Here is a 27,657-nt window from a genome sequence, read left to right as displayed (position 1 = left end):
AAGTTAATCAAGCTCTGTTTTAGAATCGTTTTGATTCTATTATTTTACAAAATTTATATAAATCTGGATGGTACTAAAACCTCAAAGTGGTTTTGTTTGTTGTAATCCCAATATACGACCTGCTAGGTAGATATAATCTTAGAAAATAAAACAGACTTTATTAAAAAGTTGGAACTATACAAAAATAAACACAATGCAATTTATATAACGTATTAGCAGTGCAGTTCAAGGCAAATGCAACTTTATAAAGTGGTAGGAAAGGTTAGACCAGCCTGTGTCCTGTTTCCAATAACATGCTTTCTAGTAATACTTGGCTGGTATTCTCAATGTAGGGCTGGTATAACCATGACGACAAGTAGGCCATCAGGAGATCTTGGTCAGCGGTATGAGCAATCTCTTGCACAATAGTTTGCTTGAGTTTTAGTTCCTTTGAGTACATGTTCAAGAGCTTTCCAGAAACTTCATCTGAAACAGAAAAATTAAATCAAGAAGTAGCTCTGGAAATACATAGGCATTCCGAATATGGCTTAGGACAGCAAATGAAGAGAAGAATGTGTACTAACTTTGTCCCCACCCTCCTCTCAATTAGATGCTGTATTTCCTAGCAACTGTCTGCAGTGGGAAAACATCCTGTACCCCGGTGCACTTTGAAAGCCTGATATTTTTTTTCAGGGTTTCAAAATGCATAGATGCAGCTATGATTCCAGGAGGCTTCTCTGCTGCAGACGGTTTGATAGGGAACACATGGCAAATGTGGTACAGCTACCACACCCTCAGAGTGCATACTCTCATATGTATTGACGAAGCCATAATTCAGAATGCCTGAGTAGTGCTCTGATTTTGCTTCATATTACAAATGCTGAACATACTACATTGCTAGCTAGATTGCTTGCCTATAGTTTTTAAGCTTTAGAATTAGTTAACTCATCTTCCATCCCTCAAGTTCAATATTTCTCCTGCTGCACAATTTTTAAAAAAGCTTATCTGGTTTCAACATATGGAATTCTAGGAATTGATGTGGGTTGATGATGTGAAGCATTCTCTCCTGAGAGCTATAGTTGCCTTGCAAATTTGCAATTCAAGCAATATAAGCTAAATTTAAATTCTTTAGCTCACAGTATTCCACTCTCATTTTCAAATGAATACGCTTCAGCAGAAAGAAATAGCAGTATCTCAGAAAGGAAGAATTTACTTACAGAAGTAAGGAATGGGCCATGTGTGAAAGAATGGTGTCTTCTGATCTCCATGATATGCTTCTAAGTCGCAGATCCCTTTAGTAGTTGAACATAGTTTTTCCATTTTCTGTTGTATTTTTGCCTAACAAAGTTTTAAGTGTCTGTGTAAGAAGCTAATATTTCGTAACCAACAGTACAATCCTAACCATGTCTATTCAGAAGTCACATTGAATTTTATGTTGGAACTGCCCTGAAATCTTCAGATGAAGAGCGATATACAAATTTAATAAGCAATAATAATTACGGTAATAAATACCATATTTATGTGAATCTAATGCACCTTCAAATCTAATGTGCGCCTCAGCTTTCAAAACCTTAAAACCAAAAAAAGTACAGTAGTACCTCGGGTTAAGAACTTTACCTCAGGATGAGAACAGAAATTACGCTGCTGCAGCAGCAGCAGGAGGCCCCATTAGCTATAGTGGTACCTCAGGTTAAGAACGGACCTCCGGAATGTATTAAGTTCGTAACCAGAGATACCACTGTATTTGCTATGTCTGTGTTTTTCAAGCTTGCAATTGAATCTAATGCACCATCCAATCTAATGCACACTCTAATTTCCATGACATAATTGGGCCAAAATGGTACACATTACATACGAGTAAATAATGTAACAACAACAATAAATGTGTTTTTGTCCTGAAGTGGCAATCCTAGTCCCACCTACCTGGCCTAACCTCAACTGAATTCAATGTGACTTATTTCTGAGTACACATGAATACGACTGCAGCTTAACATGTTCTATCTGTGCAGGCTACTCAATCCCTACCTTCAGAAACTTCACAACCAGGGAACTTTTATTACAAAGACTGGATAACTGGATTAGAGACAAATCACTAATTAAAGTATTCAGTCAGTACTGGACTAAAATTAGTAGTTCTCAAAGGGCATTTTTCACAACAAAACATTTAAGAATAGCTTCAGTTCTCCCTTCTGAATGTTTTGCACAGAAGAGATTCATTTTTAATTTGGTTGATGGCTCCATTAGGTAGATTTGCATATAATTCTTATACCCTCTCTTGTGAAGGGATGTTGTCTTGAATATTCATGGAAAACATTGTTGAAAAGAAGACCTCTAGATCTCCCACCAGTGGTTATGGCCTCTCCCTCTCATGAACAAAGGTTCAGAAACTGCCCAGGAGTTTCATTTGGGTGGTCTGCAATGTGTCCATAAAAATAAGAGTTAAAAATCACACAGCATCTAGCAGTGTGTGTTATAATTGCTACAACCTGCAGAAAAATCTCTTAACTGGTCCCCTGTGTTGGGGGAAGCTTTGGGAACCACTGATCTATAGGAGGATGGTGGAAACAGAAAAATGCGGTGGGGGTCTTAATAAGAGAAATAGAGTACCATGTTTTCAAAAGTATCAAGTAGTTCTGTACAGCACTCCTCCAATTCTACATTGTAGTCAGCTGGTCGTCTTCCGGACTCTGAAGCAATATTATCATGTTCTATTTCCAACTTGCCGTCTTTGCACCTAAAGAAAAATATCATTCACTGTACATAATAGAAGCTCTGTTCCTCTGACAACCCCTACCCCTTGTTGCCTATAATATATAGGGTCAACTGTAGTCAGTGCATAATGCAAGGTAAATTGTTACATTCATATCATGCAGATTTTAAAAAGTAATGGCCTAAGGTAATAAATTTGCACTGGAACCAACGACAAGATCTTTCAATATACTTACTCTGCAGAAATTTTGATGTTCACGATTTTGGTGGCAGTGGTAAACCCCTTATTATTCAGAGTTTCCCACTTCATCATTAAATTATGCCAGTCTGCTGCATTATCTTTAATTTTTCTTGCACTGATGGATAATACAGGTGTCTTGGGAGTTGAGCCTTTGGCTAATCAAAAACACAACAATAAAACACTTTAAATAGGAAGAGGGAAAATATCTATGTGAGACATTTTAGACTGCTGGTGACATTTTTTTTTTTGTAATGTAATAAAATAAACAACAACTCTATTCCCATTTTTTGTGAAGTTTCAGCCTCTATCTTCACTTGGCACATTGCGTCAAACTTTCAATAAGAGGTTTTATTTCATTGACAGAAAACTGACAGGTCTGCCCACTGCAACACTGTGTGCCTGCCCATTGCCCATCACCCAAACCTGAAGAAGACGACCAACCCAACCCAACCCAACCGGGAGCTGGGATTGTAGTAGCATCGCAGGATCATGTCGCTTCCTTCGCAACCCCACAACCAGCTCCCAAAATTCACCCTTCTCCCTGCTTCCGTTCAGAAACAGCCTCTCTCAACTCCCGCCACAGCCACCTCACAACATATCCAGTGCTGGATTTACCCATAAGCTAAACAAGCTATAGCTTAGGGCCCCTGGGAGCCGCCAAAAAATTTAAAGGAAAAAACACCTGGATGTACATTTCCAAAATATAAGATAAGAAACAAATAAAATAAAACCTACATACAGCAACCTTGTTTTGTGTTGTGTAGGCTCCAATGATGGGCCCCGCCTGCTAGCCTGCTCCCTAAAACATCACTGGTTTGCTCATTTCTATATATAGGGTGCCTACATTCTGCATGTGCAAATGGCTTTAGATACTTCTTAAGTTCATAAATTACTATATAGTGTATATTCAACACACAAAAAGCGACCATTTGTTGTTGACAAAGGACAGCGAGACATATAAAGGGCCCCATTACCTTCAGCAGCTTAGGGCCTCATCAAACCTAAACCCGGCCCTGAACTTACAGTTCTGAAGTCGGAGGCCAACCCTGCCTCCAGTGGCGGGGAGTTCCACCGTCCCGCCACCCTTTCATCTTCCGCTCCATCGCACGCCCCGCCCCCCCATCCCAGTTGTGGTACAGTATTACTTGAGAGCGAGGAAAAAACTGCTGGGTTGTGGCGCCCCCCTCCCCATGCGCCTTTCTCCAGCAACCGCTTTCCCCGGTGGAGGCACCCGGGGCCTCCTTCGCTGCAGGAGGTGCAGGCCGCGCTCCCGCCCGCTGCCTGGGGAAGAAGCGCTTACCGGCCATCTCCGCCGCCACCCGAGGCCGAGGCCGCTCCCTCCCCTCGGAAGTGCGCTCACGTCCGGCTCCGCCCAGCTTCGCCGCCCAGCGCTGGAGACCCAGCGCCGCCGGGCCTGGGGGCGACGCGGGAGCTCGGGCCCCGGCCGTGGCCCCTGCCGAGGTGAGGAGGGCAGCCCAGCGCGGCGGGGAGACGGGGGGGGGAGCCTCCTGGCTGGGCGGCCCTCTCTTCTTCCCTTCCCTGGCTGCAGGAGGCGAGAAGAAGCGGAGAGAAGGACGCTCACCGCCCGGAGAACCCCCTTTTTACGCGTTCCTTCCCGGGTTTCCTTCGAGAGACCTGGCGCTGGAAACACGTGTCGAGGCTCCGTCCTGACGAGCCCTGGGCGGTTGGTCGGCTTCTCTGCGCGCACAGAGAATGAGGCTTGCCTTGAGCGCATCTCTTGCGGGGGTGAAGCGGGGGCGCATGTTTGGGAACCGCCGTGTGCTGGGTTTGTTTACCTTCTTTAGTGTACTCTTGTTTGGTTCATGCTTCAGGTGGGGTGGTTGGGCTTCCCAACAGTACTGATTATTACTCGATATCGATTAATGGGATCATTTAATTCTGCTCTCTTTTATCACTTATGGGTTAGAATTGTCACTCTGCATTGAGAAGGAAGGACAAAAATCCACCCAGAAGTTTTCCCTTCTCCCATTAGTCTTGTCTTTCTTTCTTTCTTTCTTTCTTTCTTTCTTTCTTTCTTTTAGATTTGTGCTTTCCTCTTCATGCCCTTCTTAGCAAAACAAATAAATAATACAACTTCTAGACGGCATTAAAATGGGGGTGGGTGGGAATGATATCTCTTTAAGCAACTCCTCTCACTGCTGCACAGTTTGCAGAATTAATATTGCAGCACCCACCCTTAACAGCTCCTGGGTTCCTGAAATGAAAACATATTCCGAGAAGCTTTTCCATCCTAAATATCTGTAGCTAGGAAAGTGGCAAGGATTCTGATACTTGAGCTGTGCATTTACTAATTCTGCAAGCTGCAGATGTTGGCACAGCTACCTTGTAGCCCAGTGTACTTCGGTTATTTACTTTTTTCACTGTTCTGCCTGATGCCTGTTGACTTCTTCCTTGGACAAATCATTTATTTGTTACAAATGTATGCTTTTGAAAAAGGTAGCTCCCCTGGGACCTGGTTTTATGTTCGTTTAAAAATCAAAACAGTTGATGCTGTCCCTTCAAAGTGATTTAATGGTTTCATTATTTGAGCTTCTGTTACTTCAACAGGAGGATAACACACATCGTTTTCCAAAATTGTCGTCTGCAACAAAGATGTATCCTGCCCTAGGGTAGTGGACTGAATGTGATGAACTGGCTGCTTAAAGCCATAGGATTCTTCGATGGAAGACTAGCAGAGTGAGTGCACCATAACCCTTGGTTTTGACATGAAATTTAATATTCTGTTTTGAAAAAAGTACCAGTATCCGAAATTTATTGTAACCTTAGCTCACGAAATAGAAGTTCCCTAAAAACTCTTAAGCGCACTGTGTTAGCAGAGCTTAAGCAATCCAGAGGGCTGTCACATGAGAACTGGGTGTGGAAAATTAGCAAGACATACACTTTGACCTTTAATGGTGCCTAATTCCAGTGCTGGTTCTTCCCTGTGCGTACATAGGCAGGTAAATGTCATCTGGCCACCCCATGTTCAGTGATGAACTGCATTTGGGTTGTACATAATTTTCTACACTTAAGGCAACTTTATAATGTATGAGGAGGTCTTCAATGCATATTTAGATGTCAGTAGTAGGAGTAAATCATATGACCCAATGCAAGAGGGATGCCAGGATTTAACTAGACTTCCCCCCCCCCTTCTCCACTATTAGCAAGGGACAATATTTATTTGGAACTTTTACTTTCATTTTATCTCAGAAGTGCCTTTCGAAAGAATACTAGTTCGCTCAGCTTCTTTTACTTGTATGTGTGGCTTTCACTTGTTATGGTCTTGAGTGCTTGCATAGACATTAATTCTGCATAATTTCCTGTGGTGGCAGAGATGGAAGCGTTGGCATTGGTTTGAATGAACAGGATTGCTGATCTAGCACATAGTGCCTATGTTTGCAAGTTGTGGCAAGCCATAGTTAATGGTTTTCTGTCAGCAACACATGTGACTTCCACATCACTCCTCCCCAAGCATGACTGGGAGGAACAAACCATGATCCCTGACTTAGTGTTACATCCAAGCTGAGTACCATGGTTTGTTTTGCTCCAAATAAACCATGATGTGAAACCAAGAGTTGTTCTTGACTTATCATTAGGTGTGGGGATGGGGAAGAGATTTGGCACTAACATTAAGATTCACTGTTACATCTTGGGATCAGCCTCTTAGAGAGTATTTTTGTTTTTAAACTCTGTGGTATTAATAAATGGGACCCAGGGCACAGAGGGAATCGTGAATTTTGCATTCTGTGGGAACATTCCCCAATTGTAGTGATGTTAAATCAGGGGTCGGCAAAGTTTTTGTGGCTTGGGCTGGTTCACTGTCCTGCAGATGCCTCAGTGGGCCAGAGTGCGCACGCATGCACGCACAAACACTATTTCCATTGTGGAGGAGGCGTGTGCAGCTTCCCATTGGCTGCAGGAGCTTCCTGCAGCCAATGGGAAGCCAGCCAGCGTCGCGGAAGGCGGTTCCTGCTCTACTCTGTGCCGCTTGAGCGGGCAGCGGGGGTCCATGGGCCAGTTAAACGACTCCTTTAGGTTGCCGACCCCTGTGTTAAATGAAAGACAGGAATCTTGTGCATCAATTCACACTGCTATTCACTGTCTGAGAGCTTGGTTCTGGAGGAAAAGAGGGAAGCTGGGTAAAATGCATGTCTCCCATCCCTAGCTTATTGAAGCAAAGCTCCCTTGTAAACCACAGTTCGAAGTTGGCTTATTTCTGCAAACTATTGTTAAGGCTAACCACAGTTAGTCTGGCTTTGAATGGAACTCTGAACTGCAGTTAATGGAAGTGAATTTTTTCCTACAAAATATTGAGGACACCAGTTGGCATTCATCAGTTTTGGAGACAGTGGAAGAGTGTTGGAACATTTGCAACTAATTGCTTTGTGTTCTCCTTTTCATAAGTTGAAAGCCTTTGTCATGCATAAAAAAGAAATCACAAAGTATTGTTCTGGGTTATGAGACACAAAATGTTATACAGCGTAAGCATTATGTTAAGCCAACTAGTTGCAGATCTGTGATGCAGTAAGTATTATTATTATTATTAAACTTTTCATGAGGGAGAAAAACCACTTTTTCCCACCAGCATTGTACGTACTCCCAGTTGTATAGATACTAAGGGTGGCCGCTGAAATAAATACTCCTTGTTTTCATGGCCTTAAGGAGTACATGCAGTTTATCTTTTCCAGCCTCTAGGTAGCACATACAGATGTTTGCCATGGCATCGGCGACTCCATCGTTTACCTTCAAGGAGTTCTGTCCCTTGTACTATCTTCTCAATGCCATTCCTACAAAGATCCAAAAGGGATTCCGTTCCATTGTGGTATACCTCACTGCACTTGACACTAACGAGGACTACATCGCCGTGGGCAGCAGTATTGGAATGTTGTATTTATACTGCAGGCGCTTGAACCAGATGAAAAAGTACAATTTTGAGGTATGAACCAACACTTAACAGGACACCTTCATTTTTTAAAAGGTGTGATGAAGCTTATGCCTTGGCTTTTGTCAGTTTTAGCATATTGAAATGTGCAGAAATGTAAAGCTGTAGAGTTAGTTAACTTGAAGAAAAACGTTTGCTCTGGCTGTTGCTAAAATTAGATTAAGAGTCAGCATCTATTTGTGGTCTGTAATTATTTTATCTCACGCAGCGTGATTTAGGGGTTTGTTCTCAATTCTATCTACTTGCTTCTCAGTGAGGCATTCTGTTGTTCATCATCTGTTTATTTATATGCTGCTTTTCCACTAGTTCCCATAGTCGTTTGCAGGGCATAAGAAAATGAGAACTGTAATATATCGCAAAATATAAACGTTAGTACATCAAAGTTCAACAGCAGTTTCATACCCTATAGATTGCAACAACATAATATCAACATATTTTATTTATTTATGTTACTTATTTAATTTGTATACTGCCCTATACCCAAAGGTCTCAGGGGAGTTCACATAAAATATCAAATACATAAAATCAAAACAACAACAACCACCACACAGCATTTTAAAAAGGGTATAGGATGTAGATCAAGTCAGGCAAAGGCCTGGTTAAAAAGTAATGTTTTTGCCTGGTGCCTAAAGGTGTACAGTGGTACCTCAGGTTACATACGCTTCAGGTTACAGACTTCGCTAACCCAGAAATAGTACCTCGGGTTAAGAACTTTGCTTCAGGATGAGAACAGAAATCGTGCTCTGGTGGCGCGGCAGCAGCAGGAGGCCCTATTAGCTAAAGTGGTGTTTCAGGTTAAGAACAGTTTCAGGTTAAGAACGGACCTCCGGAACAAATTAAGTACTTAACCCGAGGTACCACTGTATAGTGAAGGCACCAGGCAAACTTCCCTGGGAAGAGCATTCCACAGACAGGGAGCCACTGCAGAGAAGGCCCCGTTCTCATGTTGCTACCCTCCTGACCTCTGGAGGAGGAAGCACACAATTATAATTCATATTGATATTTCATTTATTTGGAAAGATTTATAGACTACGCTTCATCACAAAATTCTCTAAGCATTGCAGATACTAAAATTACCAGTAAAGCATAGCTAAAATCCACAAAACTATTAAAAAAAACCCCAAATATACATAAAATAATTATAAATAAAACACAAATTAAAATCAGAAACAATCTAAAAGCAACTTTAGGTGACTAAATTGTATGTTTGGGTAGGCTTTCTGGAATATAACAGTTTTCAGCAGGCATCTAAAACAAAATAGTGAGGGCTCTTGTTTAATTATCAGCAGACAGGAAGATTGACACCTTATAAGCTGTAAACAATAATTCATATAGCATATCAAAAAATTTATACAGCTGATAAAAACTGGTAATAAAACAGTATATTCCAAGTCAGCTATCAACATATCAAGATATTCAATAATATGTTTCAAACATTAATATTATTATAATAGCCAGTACAATCATAATTATCCTATGAAACATACAAAAGAATACCAAAAGCGGCAGCAACAACACAGAACTTGAAAAACAAACAAATGCCTAAGCTACAAGTAAAACCCATAGAAGTAGCAGCAATACGGTATACTCTCAAGAGCATCCCAGAGCCCAGCAGGCAAGTCTGAGAGCTTAAAAGCTGTTTCCGTGTTGGGAAAACCTGGCGCAAAATGCGCTTTAAAGCTCTCTGCCTTGCATGTAATTAATTCGCAGGATTTCAGGCTGCTGGCTTTCAACCTTGTAAGGTTGAAATCATGCAAGTTAATTGCATGCAAGACAAGATTGTATTGTACTGTGCATCCACAGTATAAAAATATGTACGTTATGAGCAGTTTCAGCAACAGAGCAAATTTTTATTCAGCATTAGCTAGAGATCAAACTGCAGCAACAGCCCCTTCCTAGTCCAAAGGTCCTTCTAAGCAAAGCGGTCTTCACTAGCCTATGGAAAACCCCCAGAAAGCTAGCCAGTTGAGCCTTCTTAGGATCCACAGGGAAGAAGCCCACCACAAAGACAACTCTGCCCCAAATCTCCACATACTTGAACTTCAGTGGTGGAGAAACACGCAGCAGAATTGCCTCAGGATCTTGAGGTCAGCAGGTGAGGAGCGAAAGCTCTCCTTCAGGTATCCCATTTTTGTCTCGGCCGATACAAATAAACATGGCATCTTAATTTTACAGCTGTCTTTTTTTTTCTTTTCTTTCTCCCGCAGGGGAAAAATGAGTCTATCACTGTCGTGAAAGTCTTGAGCTGCTTTGATGATCTTGTTGCTGTTGGGACAGCTTCGGGCAAGATTGCTATTTTTCAGCTTGTCTCGTCCTTGCCAGGGAGAAACAAACAAGTAAGAGCCAAACTTGGTTACAGCCTGTGCTGTCTCACATTAATTGTGTGATTAGGTTAATGTTTCACATTAATTGTGTGATTAGGTTATTGTATTTTAGTGTTTTGTTGGAAGCCTCCCAGAGTGGCTGGGGAAACCCAGCCAGATGGGCGGGGTATAAATAATAAATTATATTATTATTATTATTATTATTATTATTATTATTATTATTATTATGTTTCAGCTCAGTGGTAGAGCAGCTGCTTTGCAATCTCCACTGCCTTGTGGTACATCTTTGGGAAAAGAAAAGACTCAGAGGAAACCCAAAGACAATTGGATTCCTCCTTGTACGCCTTTTTCCTGCAGCCAAGCTGGTGCCAAACGCCTTGCTTAGCTTTCCTTTTGACCACATCAGCGAGGTCTTGTCGTCTGGGCAGCCCAGGACCTCCATACACGCTGCCCAGATTTGCATCCTGGGGATGTCATTTCAGTGCTGCTAACGCAGCAGTTTGGCTACACCCCAGAGGTGCACTCCATTGTCTCTCAAGACAGACGGATGCCAATAATATGTTAAAGCAGGGGTCAGCAACCTAAGGGCCATGGGTTGGAAGCGGCCCACGGAGGCCGTTCAACCAGCCCACAAGCCGCCCCCAAACTGAGCCGCCTGCTAAACCGGCACAGTGTGGCACAGGGACTCTTCCGTGGCGCCGAAAACCGTTCTGCGCATGCCCAGATGCCGAAAATCGCTTCTGCGCAGGCGCGATTTTGGGTGTATGTGCAGAAGCGATTTCTGGACATGCGCAGATGCAATTTCCGGCGTCGCGCTGTGCCGGCCCGGCCCATGGAGGATCTCCGTGAGAGCGATCCAGCCCATGCCTGGTAAGCCTTGCCAACCCCTGTGTTAAAGTGTCAGTTGGGGCTTTTGTGACATTGCAATTCGCTAACTGCACAGATCTCTCTGGAAACGTGCATGAGCATTAAAATGAAGTAGCAGGACCAATAGAGAAGTGCCTTTGATAGCTACATCAATGAATGACCCCACCCACTGTAGGCCTTCCGCTTTCTGCTTGGTTTCTCTTGTATGCTCACTGGTGTCTGTCTTTGCAGCTTCGGAGATTTAACGTGTCTGGTATCCACAAAAGCAGCATCACAGCCTTGGCGTGGAGTCCCAATGGAATGAAATTGTTCTCTGGAGATGACAAAGGGAAAATAGTGTATTCTGCTCTGGATCTGGATCAGGTAATTGGTTGTTTGCCCAAACTTTTGGTACCTGGGATACAAATAACAGTGGTACCTTGGTTCTCTAGCTAAATCCGTTCCGGGAGTCCGTTCGATTCCCAAAACCATTTGAAAACCAAGGCATGTCTTCCGATCGGCTGCAGGAGCTCCCTGCACTCAATTGGAAGCCACGTCGGATGTTCGGCTTCTGACAAACATTCGCAAACCAGAATATTCACTTCTGGGTTTGTGGCTTTTGGGAGCTGATTAGTTTGGGAGCCAAGCCACCCAAGGTACCGTTGTATTCAAAGCGTATATAAAAACTTTTCCTATAGATTAAAATTGGAGGGTGGTAGTTAAGATGTAGAGATGGTGGAGCCTAGGGGGCTGTAAGTAAGGGAGCAGTTACGTAAAATTCTGCCACTTGTGAGATGGCATTTATTGAGGGTTTATTCCCCTCCTGCCCTGACCACTATCTGTAGTTGTTATGTTTCCCCCAAAGCATTTATTTACTTGAATCCCTGTGGTGGGTGGTATTGATCTGCAAGACCTGGCGTCGCATCTTTGCTCAGTCATGGGATCAGTTGGTGGTCTTGTACATTGACTGCCTTTCAGCCTTGAGGCTTTTACTTGGAGAAATATCTTAAGCAGAAAGAAGCACTCCAAAATGCTGTGGCAGTAACTATGGGAAGTGAATTCTAGTGGATCCCCTACAAATTGTCGAACGCTAGATAAACCAGCTTTAACATAAGCCTGCACAGGCCACCCGGCAAATTTAGACAACTTAACTTGAAATATGACGGCTCTGTATATTCACACTATGTCCTTCCAGGGTCGTTGCAACTCCAGTTTGGTACTGGAAGAGCCTTCTTCAGTCGTGCAGCTGGATTATAGCCAGAAAGTGTTGCTGGTCTCCACATTACAGAGAAGTCTGCTTTTTTACACTGAAGAAAAATCTGTCAAGCAAGTTGGAAGCCAACCCAGAAAAAAGTAGGTCTTCTAGATTTTTGTCCAGACATTTAGAGATGAGATTTAAATAATGTATATAACTCTGTATAATTCTGCTAAGGTATTTCATGTACTGTTGCCCTCTTCTAAAGTTGTTAATAAAGGAGGCAAAATAGATAATTTGAAGTACTGTTCATGTTTTTATTCTTTTAATCATTCCAGTGGGGAAGGACTCTGCTGAAGTGAAAATGTAAGAAGCTTCCAGCTATTGGTGGGCAAGAAATTAGTATCCTGACCCTATTTTGTTCCGTAATTGTTTTCCCGTGATTCCTGAACTTAAGGGCTAACTCACATTTCCTTGTTCATTCACACAATCCTCTCCCAGTATTATTATTATTATTTCATCCCAAACTCCCCAAACAGGTAGCGGAACAAAGGTGAACATTCTTTTAGTGCAAGGATTTTCCCTTACTCAGTGGAACGTTCTCCCTTTTCTCTTGCCCACACACTACCACTAAATCTGTTAGGAGTGTTCCCCCAATCCTCCAGAGCAGACAGGAAACAGCACAGGGCACACACAACAGGGTAGGCAGAATAAAAATAAGCAAAGCTGTTTATACCAAATTTGCTAATCCCTCTTTGTTTTCTTCATACCCTTGTGTTTTGAGGATTTAAAATATTTCCCATCCAAGAAGAAGAAAGAGCAAGTATCCAGGTTGTAAACAGCCCTAACTGTGAGCCACAGTAATTCCACGTGCACATAGTGTAATGGTCAGTGACAAATCTTTTGACTCCCAGAAACAGTGTTTAGGAAGACACCTAGGGTTGTAGCAAGAGGAAGAGGGAATTGGAAAAATCTCTGGAGCATGCATGGTAGACCATGGTGAGTCATGGTAGACCCTTTGGCTTCCAGCACATATTTTTCTTTCTCATGTATTGCATATTGGTAATGCGGGTGGCGCTGCGGTCTAAACCTCTTGGGCTTGCTGATCAGAGGGTCGGCGGTTCAAAACCCTACGACGGGGTGAGCTCCCATTGCTGTGTTCCAGTCTAGCAGTTCAAAAGCATGCCATGGCAAGTAAATAAATAGGTACCGCTGCGGTGGGAAGGTAAAGAGCATTTCTGTGCGCTCTGGCACTCATCACGGTCCTCTGTGCGCCAGTAGCGGTTTAATCATGCTGGCCACATCACCCGGAAAGCTGTCTGTGGACAAACGCCGGCTCCCTCGGCCTGAAAGCGAGATGAGCGCCGCAACCTCAGAGTCGCCTTTGACTGCACTAAACCGTCCAGGGGTCCTTTACCATTATTATTATTATTATTATTATTATTATTATTATTATTAATATGCTGCAATTATTTACTAGAGCCATGTTTTCACTTACGCAGTTTGCTGCAAAGTTTTATCAGTTTGCACTTGGAGACGAAAGAGTTTTAGCATTGTTCATCTTCCCAGTCCCACCATTCCCCACCTCTGAGTATAATAACCATGTGGTTTGATCATTCTTCTGCTTTTACATTTTTAGTACTGGCAAACTTGGAGCATGTTTTGTACCTGGGCTGTGCAAGCAAAGTGACCTGACCCTGTTTGCTGCAAGGCCTGGGATCCGCCTTTGGAAATCAGATGTTCATGGGACTGTTCAGGCCACGTTTATTTTGAAAGATGTATTTCCTGTTGGAATGAAGCCTTTTGAATTATATCCCCGACTGGAGCCCTTAAGCAACAGCAGCTGCAATTTCCCAGACAGGCAACTTGGACTCATTTCCTGCTTCTTCCAGGAAGGATGGGTGCTGAGCTGGAATGAATATAGCATCTATTTAATAGATACAGTAAACCAGGTGAGTCAAACCAAGAGAGCAGTAGCATTTTAAGCTGGGCGTGCGTAGCCTTTAATCTGGAACAGTTAAATTACATTGATATTTAGAGGTCTGTTAAAACTATCTGATCTGCACAGATAGGGCACAGGTTTAATTAATCCCTGGCATCTCCAGTTCAAAGGGTTTAGTAGCAGGTGATGGGAAGGACTTTCTGCCTGATACCCTGGAAAACCACTGCCAGTCAGAGTAGACAGTATTGAGTTAGATGGGCTGGTGGGTCTGACTTTGTACAGATCAACTTCCTTTGTTCCTATCTCAACATGCTTTCTAGACATAGAATTGCTTATGATAAAGCAGTGACACTTCATATTAACTCACCTGCCATGGAGCCACTGCACATTGCAGTTGAATTCTGGGGCATGCTCTGAGACGCACTGTCAATTCAAATGGGGTGGCCTGTTGGTTGCCTGAGATGAAATCTGGAAGCATCCCAATACTTTCCCCTCTTTTTCCTTAGTGTTCTGTGTACGAGGGCTCAGGTCTGGAGCTGACAAGTAGCCTTGAACATGAGCATTTTGAGTGGCGTGGCAGGATGCTGTAGGCAGGGTGAAAATGTCTATTCCTTCCTAGAAAAATCCTCGTATAATGCAGGGGAAAGTTGCTGATTTTTAAACCCCCACCCCATCTTATAAGCTGTTAAAGGGTTGAGCAGGTCAGTTCCCTCTCCTTTCCTCACTCCCTTCCATTTCCAGTTCCTTTTCTTCAACGTTCAGTAAATCCTGGACCTTCACAGGCCCCCCCTCCTTCCATTTTGAGCTCATAGTTTTGTTTGTTTGTTTAATTTGCAAACTTACACATTTAGCAGTCCCGTTTCTCTTCCAAGCTGATGACACGTTCAGCCACCCTAGCCTGCTATTAATGGGAATCATTTTGCACTTGGCTATAAAGACCATTGACAGTGAATTCCAAATAGGTCATGCAAATTAGTTGAGTTTATACAAGTTACCTTCTCCCTTTATCTCAACCAAGTCCTTTAAGGGCTTCTGCCAATCTTTTGCTTCTTTGGGACTTGGAAGTGTCTATGATTGGGGTCTGAAGCTACATTTCTTAAGCCAGGAGTGAATTATCACAAACAGAGCTACGTTTATAAAACATTTATAGCCCATTTCTGTTCTTAGCCAAGCTTTACATGAGTCACGCTCTCCCCAAGCCTGCATTCGCACTTCCTTTCTTTTAGGACTGCTGTTTTGCTCCTTGATTTGACTGTATAATATTGCTTGCCAAAAATAAAATCAGGCCTCTGAAGTGTTGCTTGTATCCTAAAACGCTTCCTGGCACATTCATTGCTCATCTTTAACTTCTCTTCCTTTCACAGACCCTGATTGGAAGTTTGGAAGGATCTGGCGATATTGTGTCTGTATCCTGCACAGAAACTGAGATTTTTCTCTTAAAGGGAGACAGAGATATCATTAGGATCTCAAGCAGACCAGAAGGATTGGTCTCAATAGGTTTGCATACATTAGCATACTAAGCTTATAGCAATTTTTTAAAAAAGATTATGTTAATGCATAGATGATTGTTTTATTCCACGGAGCTGTGTCTGGAGCTGTGTGTGCTTTGCTGCCGCTGCCCTTTTTGTCCCTCATAAAGTTACACCTGGAGATTGGTGGAGTTTCTGGAATGGCATGGAGTTATGTGTGGGGAGGTGAAGGGGGCGGCTACACCTCAGGGTCGGGATCAGTAGAAATCGGAGACCATCACTTGCAGAGTGGAAATGCCTTTTTGATAATGGACTCTCTTGGGCGAAGGCTAGCAATAGGAAGCAGATTTAAGAAGAAGAAGAAGAGTTTGGATTTGATATCCCGCCTTTCACTCCCCTTCAGGAGTCTAACATTCTCCTTTCCCTTCCTCCCCCACAACAAACACTCTGTGAGGTGAGTGGGGCTGAGAGACTTCAGAGAAGTGCGACTGGCCCAAGGTCACCCAGCAGCTGCATGTGGAGGAGCAGGGAAGTGAACCCGGTTCCCCAGATTACGAGACTACCGCTCTTAACTACTACACCACACTGGCTCTCTTTAAGAGATTAAGACTCTTATCGGGTCACTCAGCCTACAGATTCTACTTCCTCTTGTTCTTGTCATTTGAATGGGCTGGATAAATCATTGGAGAATAGGGCTATTGGTTTTATTTTGGGCTGTCCTGTCTAGTAGCAGATTACCTATTGGAAGGCTATGACCAAGGTGTTCGGGGACAAATGTTGGGACTATCTCGCTGGTAAAATGTCACTGTAGGACAAGATGCTATCCTAATTAACCCAGAGCAACATGCCAGGATAAATTTGGGAGCCACGAACACAGGACACCTCTTGCATGCCACTCTCAGCAGCCAGATGTCTCTGACAAATGTGCAAAGCTCCCATTGAAGCAAAACAAACAAACCAGCCTTGCCCTAATATGAATGTGGCTTTGTTTACTGCATGCAAGTCTGTACCAATGCATCACAATAAATTCTGGCTTGCTTAGAATGATTTTTAGGACACAATAAGACACAGCTTTTAAAGAAATGATTTGAATTTTCCTGATATTTTTTGTTGAATTGCAGCCTTTTAATGAGATGAGTTTCAGTGGTATCACTTTACTTCAACAGTTTGTTTGTTGTTATTGTCAAATTTATCTTGGAAAACACATGCATAAAAGCATATTTTTATTTTGCTGTTTTGCAAACCCCTTGATTGGACCAAATCTGGTCAACCATTTCTATTTCCAGTCAGATGTGTCTGTGAAATTTGCAAGCAACACATGAAGACATTAGCCTTCTGCTGTCCGTCACCTAGCAATCTGCTATATATTTTGGAAAGTCGTTCGTTCTCTTTGCATTCAGACAACTCTAAAGATATCATAACCAGATTTTGCATGATGTTTCCTGAGACCAAGGAGCAGATTGCCTTCTGCTTGGATACATTTTGAGTAAAGTTGCTAGGCTGAAGCTTTGAAAACTGCACTGATCTCAACTACTAATTTCAAAACAGCACTGATTTTTTGTTGTTCTTCCTTAGAATACGTAGTTGCTAGTCTCATTGATAGACTGGCTGCATTCTCACATTACACCAAACTATAGTACAGTGTTCACAAGCTAGAACTAGCCCAAAGTATATCCTCGGACATGCATGCTCCCCTTATTCCTCTTGCAAGGCTGGGAGGGAGTGTTCAGTTCTAATTTCAAATAATCCTGACTTAATGTTACCTACAAACCAGAGATCATGGTTTAAAAGAAACTCTGGTTAGCTGAACAAACCAGCTTCATAAACTGCGGTTTTAAGTTGGCTTGTTTGGAAACTGCAATAAACAACTATTTTGCTTTTAAAAGACAACTGAAGGGGGCCCTGTTTAGGGACGTTTTTAATGTCTGATTCTGTATTGTTTTTAATGTTCGGTTGGAAGCCACCCAGAGTGGCTGGGGAAACCCAGCCAGATAGGTGGGGTATAAATATATTATTATTATTATTATTATTATTATTATTATTATTATTATTATATCATTCATTATATCATTCATGCTCCAATTTCAGATAGGAATGGAAAATCGATGAGCCCGCTATCCGATATGAACCCCAAGTTACAGAGCCCGTACTCTGTTGCTGTGGCATCTGTGTCGTCCGAACCTTCTCCAGAAGGAAGCCAAACGCGGAACAGCTTCTCTTCGTCCCAAATGCCTGGTGACAGGAATGGCTCTGTCGCCAGAGCAGACCTGGAAGTGGCCCTGCTCACGGAGAGGATCCGTTCCCAGAGCTTCAACGGGTTCGGGGACTTGAGCACTGACCCGCGAAGGCGGGGCTACTCAGTGGCCAGTGAGCCCAGGAGCAGGAGCACCTCGGTCAGCTCTGTGGGCAGCGGCTGCAGTTTTGTGACCAGTGGAGAACAGGCCTCAGTCCAAGTCCAGAAAGAAGGTCTGCTTTCTTCGCAGCGGTTCAGTGCGATCAGCTCCGAAGACTTCAACCAGGAGCTGGTCGTCAAGCCAATCAAAGTGAAGAAGAAGAAAAAGAAAAGATCTGGTAAAAAAAATTTATTTTTTAATTTTTGCTTGCTGGTGGGTTTCTTACCCACCCTTTATCGTAAGGTCCAGTACTCTGAGCAGACAGATTTGTATACCGCCTTTCATAGATCTCAGGGCAGTTCACAACATAAAAATGGAATATAAAAAAACACAAAATGCATAATCTAAACAAGAACAAAAAAACCAATAACCCCACTCTCCATCATGGTTTCACTGCTGTTCGAAGATGATATGCAGTTTAGAGCAGGGATGTCCAACCGGTCGACCGTGATTGACAGGTCGATCCCTGTTTTATCGCAGTCGACCGCGGGCTCTTTTTCCTCTGCAGGGGAAAAGGAGCATCCAACCCCTCGCTCTGTCCTTTATTTACACACGATTTCAAGAATGGAAGATGGAGTTACTGCTGGTGGGACTACTACTACTACTACTACTATTGTGATGTCCTGCCCCCCCCCAAGCAGCAGAACTATTTTCTGTCCCCCGTAAAAAAAAGCTCAACAACTTTGGGTTCCCCTCCAAAATGTGCAGATCACTGCTATATATTTTTTTGGGAGTAAATTGCAACTCTTGGGAGTTGGACGTCCCTGGTTTAGCGGATTCAGAGTTTTGTAATACTTAAAATAACCCTGCAGTATAAATCAATGTTACTTCTCCCTATTGGAGAGTGGGGACAGAGGCTGAGAGAGAGGATTTCCCCTTTGACAGCAGTGGGGTAGAGGTGACATTCAAACCAGAAACTTCCTGAATCACAGCTCAGTCCCTTGGCTACTACAACACAGCAGTTAAGATTGCGTTGATGTTCTGCTTTGGTGGCAAGTCCCCCCCCCCCACCAATGCCGAAGTAGGTAGTTTGGCCTGCCAATGTATTCCTGGTCGGTCAAATTCAGGAGCTTCAAATAGATGGTTTCTTGTTTTTCATTGGCCCTAGAATGGCATTCTCTTAATTAACAAGCTTCTTTTCTCCCTTTCCTCCTCTCTGCCCCTCGGCTTACCTATTTCCCTCTCCCACCTTTCCCGACTATGTGTGAGCTTAGAAAATTCAAGATACCTCAGCTCTCTGGAAAGCACACCGTCCTGTGAACGTCGAGACTTTGCTGACAGCCCTCAGTCTGTAAACGCGGACTCTTTCTCTATTGAATCTAGCCTCATGGGCAGTTCTGAAGACCAGGAAAGTGTATTCTGTATTGAATCCCAAAACATGCCACAGGAGGAAAATGGCTCTGAAACATTCAGCGTCCTTCAGTCGCCGGAGTCGGTAGCTGCTCTGACACCAGAGGACGACGATGCGCCAGAAGTCCTGAAATGTTCCAACGGCGAGAGCGAAGTGGGCACATCTCCCGCTAGGAGCTCCTTGGCTTCCGGTTCCCCCTTGCTTCTCGCAGAAGATAAAGTGGTTAGCGATGGCGCTGAATGTAATTGGAGCTCTACGTCTGAACAAAACGAAATCGTCTCAAAACCGCCAGCCCTGGATGAAGAGCGTTGTTCTATCCTGCATAAAACAGAAGGCACTTTAGCCAAGTTAGGTGATTTAGATTCTCTGGAAGAGACAAACCCTGAGAAAGGGATGTCTGGAGATGTGAAAGCCAGCCTTAGTGCTGAGGACTCATCTGGTCAGGAGGCGGGAGTTGAGACCCACACGGAACAGAAGCAGCAGCTACCTCCAGCGGACCCAGTCCCCGCCAGTCCCCTTCCTGCCCCTTTTAAAGAGGAGAGCTGTCTTCAAGAGAGTGCATTACCCGGGCAGGATTTCAGGGAGCCACTGACGGCTAACCCGAACGCTAGCGCTGCCAGTGAATGGATAACCAACACCTCCGATGCAGCAGCTGAGAGATCGGCATCGAGTGATGAAGAGGATATCTACAGGCACGGTTTGCCTTACTCATCCTCTGAGACTAGTGTGACAGAAATGGGGGTCTGCCTCCCGCCGCAGGAAAAAGATAGAACCAGCTTAGATGAAGGAGCGCTTTTAAAGTCGGATCAGGTATGCGCTTGAATACAAACTTGCATCACACCCTAGAGCAGGCATAGGCAAACTCCGGCCCTCCAGATGTTTGAGACTACAGTTCCCATAATCCCTGGCCACTGGTCCTGTTAGCTAGGGATGATGGGAATTGTAGTCCCAAACATCTGGAGGGCCGGAGTTTGCCTATGCCTGCCCTAGAGGCTCCCCGGCGTGAGTGGAAGGTCCTTGCAGCCCCACCAGCCATTTCCCCATTGATTTCTCTCACTTCTGCTGCAGCTCTCCAAACCACAATGTTCCCTGCAATCCCCACAAGTGGATTCAGGCAGCGGGGGTGCGGGGGGGGGGGGAGAGAGGGGAGAAGCAGGAAAGCCATCTTGCACTCCACGTGTGTTCCCTCTCAATCCAGTCCCTATTTTATTACATCTTTAAAATGAAGCACAGTGTTTAGGATATTGGGGCCAGTCTCTTATGAGCCAATGCCGCAAGCTGACTTTCTAGAATACTGGCTTTCCAGAAGCTTAAAAAAACAAACAGGTTTCAACAACTAGAAACTGCAAATATGCTTTTGTTTGGTTTACGGAAGTAGGAAGAGAGCCATGGGACACTGGAGGCGTTTGTTATGAAGGAGAAGACGGTTACAGTGTAGCAAAGAGTGATTACCCCTTTATTTCTGGCACTTAAATTTATTACACCAAGCCAATTTATTCTTGAAGCTTCAGCACAGGGCATCCATACCCTATCAGACTTTACCTGCCTCTGGTCAGCATAAGAAACGTACTTTTGGATTCACATCTAGGAGCCATCATTCCAATGTCTAGGAATTAATGGTGTTTTCCTGGGTCTAGAAATCCCGCCATAGCTATCAAAACAGTTACCAGGGTGGGTGATAAAGCTGAGAAAACTCACATTGGATATAACTAAATAAATTTCTAGAGACTGCGTTGTTTAATGTCTGTCTTGCAGAAATCAAATGATCCTTTATTAATGGAGCATTTCAAGAAGATACAATGAATGCACTCTCCCCCCCCCCCTTTTCGTAATGTCAAAATTTGTCCGATTTCTCACACCAGTAAAGATACCTCACCTGCATTCTAACTCTCCAGTCTTTAGTTTGCAGAGAGCTGGATGGGCTACGCAGGTCCTGGCTATGGAATACTGAGCCTGGTTGTCTCTGAAAAATACATCTGGTGCCTGGACTACAAAGGGGGCCTGTACTGCAGTGCTTTACCTAGTGCTGGTCTACGCTGGCAGAAGTTTGAAGATAATGTCCAGCAGGTGGCAGTCTCTCCTTCAGGTTGGTTAGCCTGCCATTCTTTTCATCATCACCATCATCATTTTGCCTCCTGTACTTGGTTTGGTTGGGGGGGGGGGATAATGGCTTCTGCAACTCTGCTGCAAGAGCCTCGTTGCAGCTGCCCTCTGTTTGATTAAACTTTATTTGCCTTTTCTTATACACAGAGATCATTCTTACCGCAGACAAGGTCCATGCACGACCCTTGAAATGATTATGAGCAATTTACAGATCTCGGTAGCAGAACCAGTGCATTTCTGGTGCATACTTCTAGAGTCCAGAATTACGTTTGGAGCTGGGGTTCATAGTCTGTTGCGTTAGTACTGAAAACAATAGGCTGAGGGCGTCTGGTTGCCTGTTGTAGAAAAGCAGTCAAGCTTCCCTGAACTGTTCCACCATAGGCTGCAAATGGACTGGTTAGGTTACATGTTTCGGTTGAAATATAACCTTCCCCTGGCAGACTAGTACTCTTGTGTGGAGGGGTGATTTTTGCCAGGAGGAGAACGTTCGGACAAGCCCCCTCCATGCGCACCCAGCCTGAAGTGTAGTCTCGAAAAAGCGTTTTATCAGTTCTCCTGATTGTATGTTCTGACTCTCCTACCTGCCCCTTAAGCTGTGCCTGATTTTCTGTGACAATTCTGTTCAACGTCTTTGGAATTTTAGCAGCATGCAGTATAATGCTACAGGGGGCAATGCTGGCTTATTTTATTTTTTTACCAGGGCTTACCAGGCAGCTCTCAGTTCAAATAAAAACCTAGTGCATCTCAAACAGTTGTAAAATAATACGATAATGGTCCAAGTACTAAAAGCAGTGTGCCTTCAAATGGGTTTAAGACCTTTGGGGGACATTTCCAGCAAAACATTTTGCATCCACAGGGTGGATAATGAAATTATTCCAGTAACGCAAGACACAGAGTTATACAGGCACATCTTCAATAGCTGGTCCTGTGAACTACAGCTGTGAAGGCCTTTGGGCCCTGCTTAAAGGGAAACCTTGCAAGCAACTTCTGTGGCTGTACTGTCCATAAAAATGCTTTTTGCCCGTATGTCATTGCGGTGAGCTCCCATTGCTCTGTCCCAGCTCCTGCCAACCTAGCAGTTCGAAAGCACACCAGTGCAAGTAGATAAATAGGTACCGCTATGGCGGGAAGGTAAACAGTGTTTCTGTGCGCTTTGGTTTCTGTCACAGTGTTCTGTTGCACCAGAAGCTGTTTAGTCATGCTGGCCACATGACCTGGAAAGCTGTCTGTGGACAAATGCCGGCTCCCTCAGCCTGATATTTGCTTTTGACTGGACTTAACCATCCAGGGGTCCTATATATATAAAGTGGAACCTCGGTTTACGAACTTAATCTGTTCCGGTAGTCCGTTCTTAAACCAAAGTCGTTCTGAAACTGAGGCGTGCTTTCTCTAATGAGGCCTTCTGCTGCCGGTGCCCTTCCACTGTTCGGCTTCTGTTTGTAGACCGAGGTAAAGTTCACTAACCGGAACACTACTTCCTGTTTTGCAGAGTTTGTATACCGAATAGATCATAAACAGGGCTATTCTTAAACTGAGGTACCACTGTATATATGTATATATCTTCAATGGAAGTAGATCTTTCAAGCTTTAAAATGACTGTAACTAACGAATAAAATTGGAGCGCCTAAGAAGGTCCAGAGGTGTTCCCTTGTGCTAAACATGATTCATCTGACTAATGTGAAGCTTCTTCCTCAGGGACTCTTCTCTGGAAGGTTGAGCACAAAACCAATAAAGCCTTTGCCTGTGGAAAAGTGACTATTAAAGGAAAGCGTCACTGGTACGAAGCTTTGCCTGAGACAGCATTTGTATCTTTGAGTGATGACACTGCCTGGATTATCCGAACAAACGGCGATCTGTACCTGCAGACAGGTACCTCAGTTACTTGCTTTTTTGCTTCTTCTAGGGTGGTGGTGTTTCCCTCTCCGCCCTCCCCCCCCAAAAAAGTGCATTTTGGGAGAACCCTCTGGTCCTTTGGAAACTTCTCAAGGTTGTGACGAAGTAAAGCAGACATTTTCCCTGCCATTTCCCATCCTCTTTCACCCCCTCCCCTTGCCAAGGCACATCGTGACTCAAGTTATTGAAAGCAGTGTTATCGGAGGGCGCAGATAAAAGTAGATTTAAAAAAAACACACATTTTTTTTAATTGGTAAATGTCACACAAGCAAATAAGTAAGGGAGAAACAAACAGATCAGTAATATTTTTATTTATTTATTTTAAAACTTCATTACCTGCTGGCATTAACAATAAGAATATTCCATCAGTCCTGATTTAAATGTATACATTCATATAGGAAGTCCAAATGTCTAAAGAGGTATCAAAAAGAAAGGGATGATTGTGAGTCATGCATTCATACGTAAAAAGTGTGAGATAGACATTTTACAGCAGAAGTCTCTTAGGCACTGTAGAGGCTTGCAGAACCCACTTTCGTTGCCCACAGGAATATGATTTAAGAGTGTGCGAACATCCACAGATATCAAAGCTTTTTTCAGAATGAAATTGATAAGAGCAGTAATTTCTGACCAGGAAGAAAACACCACAGGCCGTTCCCGGAAAGGAATGTGCTAAGAGAGCACACTGTGAGCTTAAAGCATGGCCATAATAACCACAGGAAGATAATTTATGAACCCTGAAGGTGAGCACCGTAAGCATAAAAAGTGAGTTAATGCAATTTATTTCTACTCTATATTTTACTTGAAGGCCTGAGTGTGGATCGTCCCTGTGCCAGAGCAGTAAAAGTGGACTGTCCCTATCCGCTCTCGCAGGTCACAGCCAGAAATAATGTTGTCTGGGCATTAACTGAGCATCGTGCGCTTCTGTACCGCGAGGGGGTAAGCAGCTTCTGCCCTGAAGGGGAGCAGTGGAAATGCGATGTCATCAGGTAAGCGGTGTTTAATCAGCAGGTATGTTCTGTAATAGTTGTTCCCTGATCTTGCAACACCTTAGTTTGGATTTACACATCTTTCGAGGGGAGCATTGCATCACGCGAGAAGGCCAGTTTCCTAATCGGGGCAGCAGGTTTCATTGACCTCGCGTTACATTGCGCTCTGTTCTGAAACTGGAGAAGAGGTTGAAAAGCAGCCCATTTGTGGCAGCATTCATGTGGTCATGTTCCAACGAGTACTAAAAGTTTCTTTGATTTACCTTCTTAGACGCAGGGCTGTGCGTTTTGAGGTGTTGGGTGGTGTATGCACTATGGAAGCTCAGCCAAGCGATTAAGCTCACCACAGAAAACAGCCATTTAGCGGAGTGTCTTTACAAGGCCAACTCCAGCATACCGTTCAGTTGCTTGCAAAGTTCTGCAACTGATAGAGTTCTCTGAGTTCTGGAAATTTTCCAACTCCTTCCTCAGTACGATCTCCTCTGAATGCCTTCCCTCGGATCCACGGTTCCAACAGATAGCCTTGGCAGTTTCTGCGATCTCTTACCACGACCCACACAATATGCTGCAACCTGAGCCATACATACACACACACACACACACACACACACATATATATATATATATATATGCTTTCGTAGATTTTCACGGGTACAGGAATGCAGGTTTTGGTGTCTTCGGGTGTCTTCCCGTGTAAGAGTCGGGGTGTCTGGGCGACGTTTCGACGAGGTCTCACTCGTCATCTTCAGGCTGGTGCTTTCGGCTTCTTGTTACTGGAACAGAGCAGAATCTGGTGTTTGAGTTCCTATAAATACTGTTGAGGGGTGTGGTGTATAGCCTCCAACGTTCTGGGCAGAGAGGAAGTTCCTAGATTAGTGTGCCTTTTCTTCTTTTGTTCCTTAATTACTTGAGGGATATCTTGAGTGATATCATGAGTGATATTCTGAATACCACTGGGTGGGTCATTAAGGCACAAGGCACAAAATCACAGCTCGCCCCTATACACGAAGCCAAGCCAGAGCACAACTAAATGCAGCACAGCCATCTTCTCAGAAAAACTCTTCACAAGCTCAAGAGGTCAAGACACGAAAGCTTTAGCAACTAATCTACACTTAATGACCCACCCAGTGATATTCAGAATATCACTCATGAAATCACCCAAGATATCCCTCAAGTAATTAAGGAACAAAAGAAGAAAAGGCACACTAATCTAGGAACTTCCTCTCTGCCCAGAACGTTGGAGGCTATACACCACACCCCTCAACAGTATTTATAGGAACTCAAACACCAGATTCTGCTCTGTTCCAGTAACAAGAAGCCGAAAGCACCAGCCTGAAGATGACGAGTGAGACCTCGTCGAAACGTCGCCCAGACACCCCGACTCTTACACGGGAAGACACCCGAAGACACCAAAACCTGCATATATATATATATATATATTTGCTTTCGTAGATTTTCACGGGTACAGGAATGCAGGTTTTGGTGTCTTCGGGTGTCTTCCCGTGTGAGAGTCGGAGTGTCTGGGCGACGTTTCGACGAGGTCTCACTCGTCATCTTCAGGCTGGTGCTTTCGGCTTCTTGTTACTGGAACAGAGCAGAATCTGGTGTTTGAGTTCCTATAAATACTGTTGAGGGGTGTGGTGTATAGCCTAGAACGTTGGAGTTCTAGGCTATACACCACTCCGACTCTTACACGGGAAGACACCCGAAGACACCAAAACCTGCATATATATATATATATATATATATATACACACACACCGTATTTTTTGCTCTATAAGGCTCACTTTTTCCCTCCTAAAAAGTAAGGGGAAATGTGTGTGCATCTTAGGGAGCGAATGCAGGCTGCGCAGCTATCCCAGAAGCCAGAACAGCAAGAGGGATTGCTGCTTTCACTGCGCAGTGATCCCTCTTGCTGTTCTGGCTTCTGGGATTCAGAATATATTTTTTCTTGTTTTCCTTCTCCAAAAACTAGGTGCGTCTTGTGGTCTGGTGCTTCTTATAGAGCGAAGAATACGGTATAAAGAGAGAGAGTTGTGTGCAAGGCTAAAACAGTAGCATTCTACTGAACCGTCTTAGCTTCAATTCACAGAGCTGTAAATAAGTAAATCAGAAAAATTGGCAGGGCATGGTACGGGCTGTATATTTCGGGAGGGTGGAAACACTTGTATGCAAATGTGTTGTGACTTTTGTTCATTTTTGCAGTGAAATGCAAGCTCTAGAGCCGGTGTGTGTGACTCTTGGAGACCAGCAGACCATATGGGTTTTAGACATCCATGGCTATCTGTGGTTCAGAACAGGTGTTGTTTCCAAGAAACCACAAGGGGATGATAACCACTGGTGGCAAGTAGGCATTCCTTCTTCTACTTTCAGTAAATGCAGAGGGCAAAATACATGCTTTGCACGTGTAAGGTCCCTGATGCAATATGACCTAAAGGATCTCGGATCTGAGAAAAGCCTTTGCAGGAGACCTTGGAGAGCCACTACTGATCTGGTTTGCATGTCACGCTTAAGCCAAGCATGAGAAGAGATTGTGGACACTTTGATCCTCCTTCGGTCCTGCTGCTCCCCCCTCCTGTCACAGTGCTGTTCGTTGAACCGTAGTTTGGCTTAGCCAGTCGTTCAAACCCATGCTCTTGGTACGCCCCACTGCAGACAAGCCACGAGGTGTAACCATGGTTTGTTCTTGATTTACAGCTCATGGTATGTTTGCAGGAAACAAAACCGCAAGCCTGGGTTCAGATGACACACTAAGCCATCCAGTAGCACCTTAAAGACCAACTAAGTTAGTTCTTGGTATGAGCTTTCGTGTGCATGCACACTTCTTCAGATACACACTGGAAGGAATTTTTTTATTTTGACTATGGCAGACCAACACGGCTACCTATCTGTAACACTAAGCCATGTATGTCCAACGTATTGACTCGTAGATCGTGTGATCGTGTGATGGATCTTCATCTCAATCACCCTGCTTTGCCCGACGCCCAATCAGCTGGCTGGCCCGGAAAGGCGCAAGGCGCCTCCCCCCCCCAAGCCTCAGCCCCAGGCAGGGAGGCAAATATGAGGGGGGTGGGCTCTGCACGGGGTGCATCTGTGGAGGCGCCCAGTCAGCAGGCCAGCTGGAAAAGGGAGCCGAGAGAAGGGCAGCGCATGAGAGAGACAATGACATCCCTCTCCCCACTCCCGCCAGTTCCCATGGAAAGAAAACACCCTTTCATTCTTAGTTCTACATGGAGCTTTCCCCACCTTTCCAGCTCCAGCCTAGCTGTGTTTACTCAAAAGTA

General features: G+C 44.0%; 2 protein-coding genes across 2 annotated transcripts in view; one reads left to right on the top strand and one right to left on the bottom strand.

The window, feature by feature from the left end:
* Positions 1 to 138: 138 nt before the first annotated feature.
* On the bottom strand, positions 139 to 4,358 carry CINP (cyclin dependent kinase 2 interacting protein). The gene is made up of 5 exons (XM_082219967.1): positions 4,230 to 4,358; positions 2,925 to 3,084; positions 2,587 to 2,713; positions 1,197 to 1,317; positions 139 to 465 (listed from the first exon to the last, which is right to left on the bottom strand). The coding sequence occupies exons 1-5, from the start codon at positions 4,234 to 4,236 to the stop codon at positions 263 to 265; spliced, it is 618 nt and encodes a 205-aa protein (XP_082076093.1). The 5' UTR covers positions 4,237 to 4,358; the 3' UTR covers positions 139 to 262.
* Positions 4,299 to 27,657, top strand: part of TECPR2 (tectonin beta-propeller repeat containing 2) — a gene marked incomplete at its 3' end in the record, with an annotated part of 52,833 nt that continues 29,474 nt past the window's right edge. The window contains exons 1-14 of the mRNA XM_082236395.1: positions 4,299 to 4,390; positions 5,498 to 5,626; positions 7,618 to 7,865; positions 10,079 to 10,207; positions 11,294 to 11,425; positions 12,237 to 12,394; positions 13,876 to 14,188; positions 15,543 to 15,675; positions 17,736 to 18,218; positions 19,255 to 20,201; positions 21,294 to 21,477; positions 23,190 to 23,363; positions 24,193 to 24,373; positions 26,579 to 26,720. Coding sequence (XP_082092521.1) covers positions 7,638 to 7,865; positions 10,079 to 10,207; positions 11,294 to 11,425; positions 12,237 to 12,394; positions 13,876 to 14,188; positions 15,543 to 15,675; positions 17,736 to 18,218; positions 19,255 to 20,201; positions 21,294 to 21,477; positions 23,190 to 23,363; positions 24,193 to 24,373; positions 26,579 to 26,720 — 3,204 coding nt within the window. The 5' untranslated portion in view covers positions 4,299 to 4,390; positions 5,498 to 5,626; positions 7,618 to 7,637. The remainder of the gene's footprint in view (positions 4,391 to 5,497; positions 5,627 to 7,617; positions 7,866 to 10,078; positions 10,208 to 11,293; positions 11,426 to 12,236; positions 12,395 to 13,875; positions 14,189 to 15,542; positions 15,676 to 17,735; positions 18,219 to 19,254; positions 20,202 to 21,293; positions 21,478 to 23,189; positions 23,364 to 24,192; positions 24,374 to 26,578; positions 26,721 to 27,657) is intronic.

This window comes from Podarcis vaucheri (assembly GCF_965113315.1).
Source record: "Podarcis vaucheri genome assembly, chromosome: 1".
Lineage (NCBI taxonomy): Eukaryota > Metazoa > Chordata > Lepidosauria > Squamata > Lacertidae > Podarcis > Podarcis vaucheri.
The sequence above is the reverse complement of the archived record's forward strand: the minus strand, read 5'-3'. Positions and strand labels throughout refer to the sequence as shown.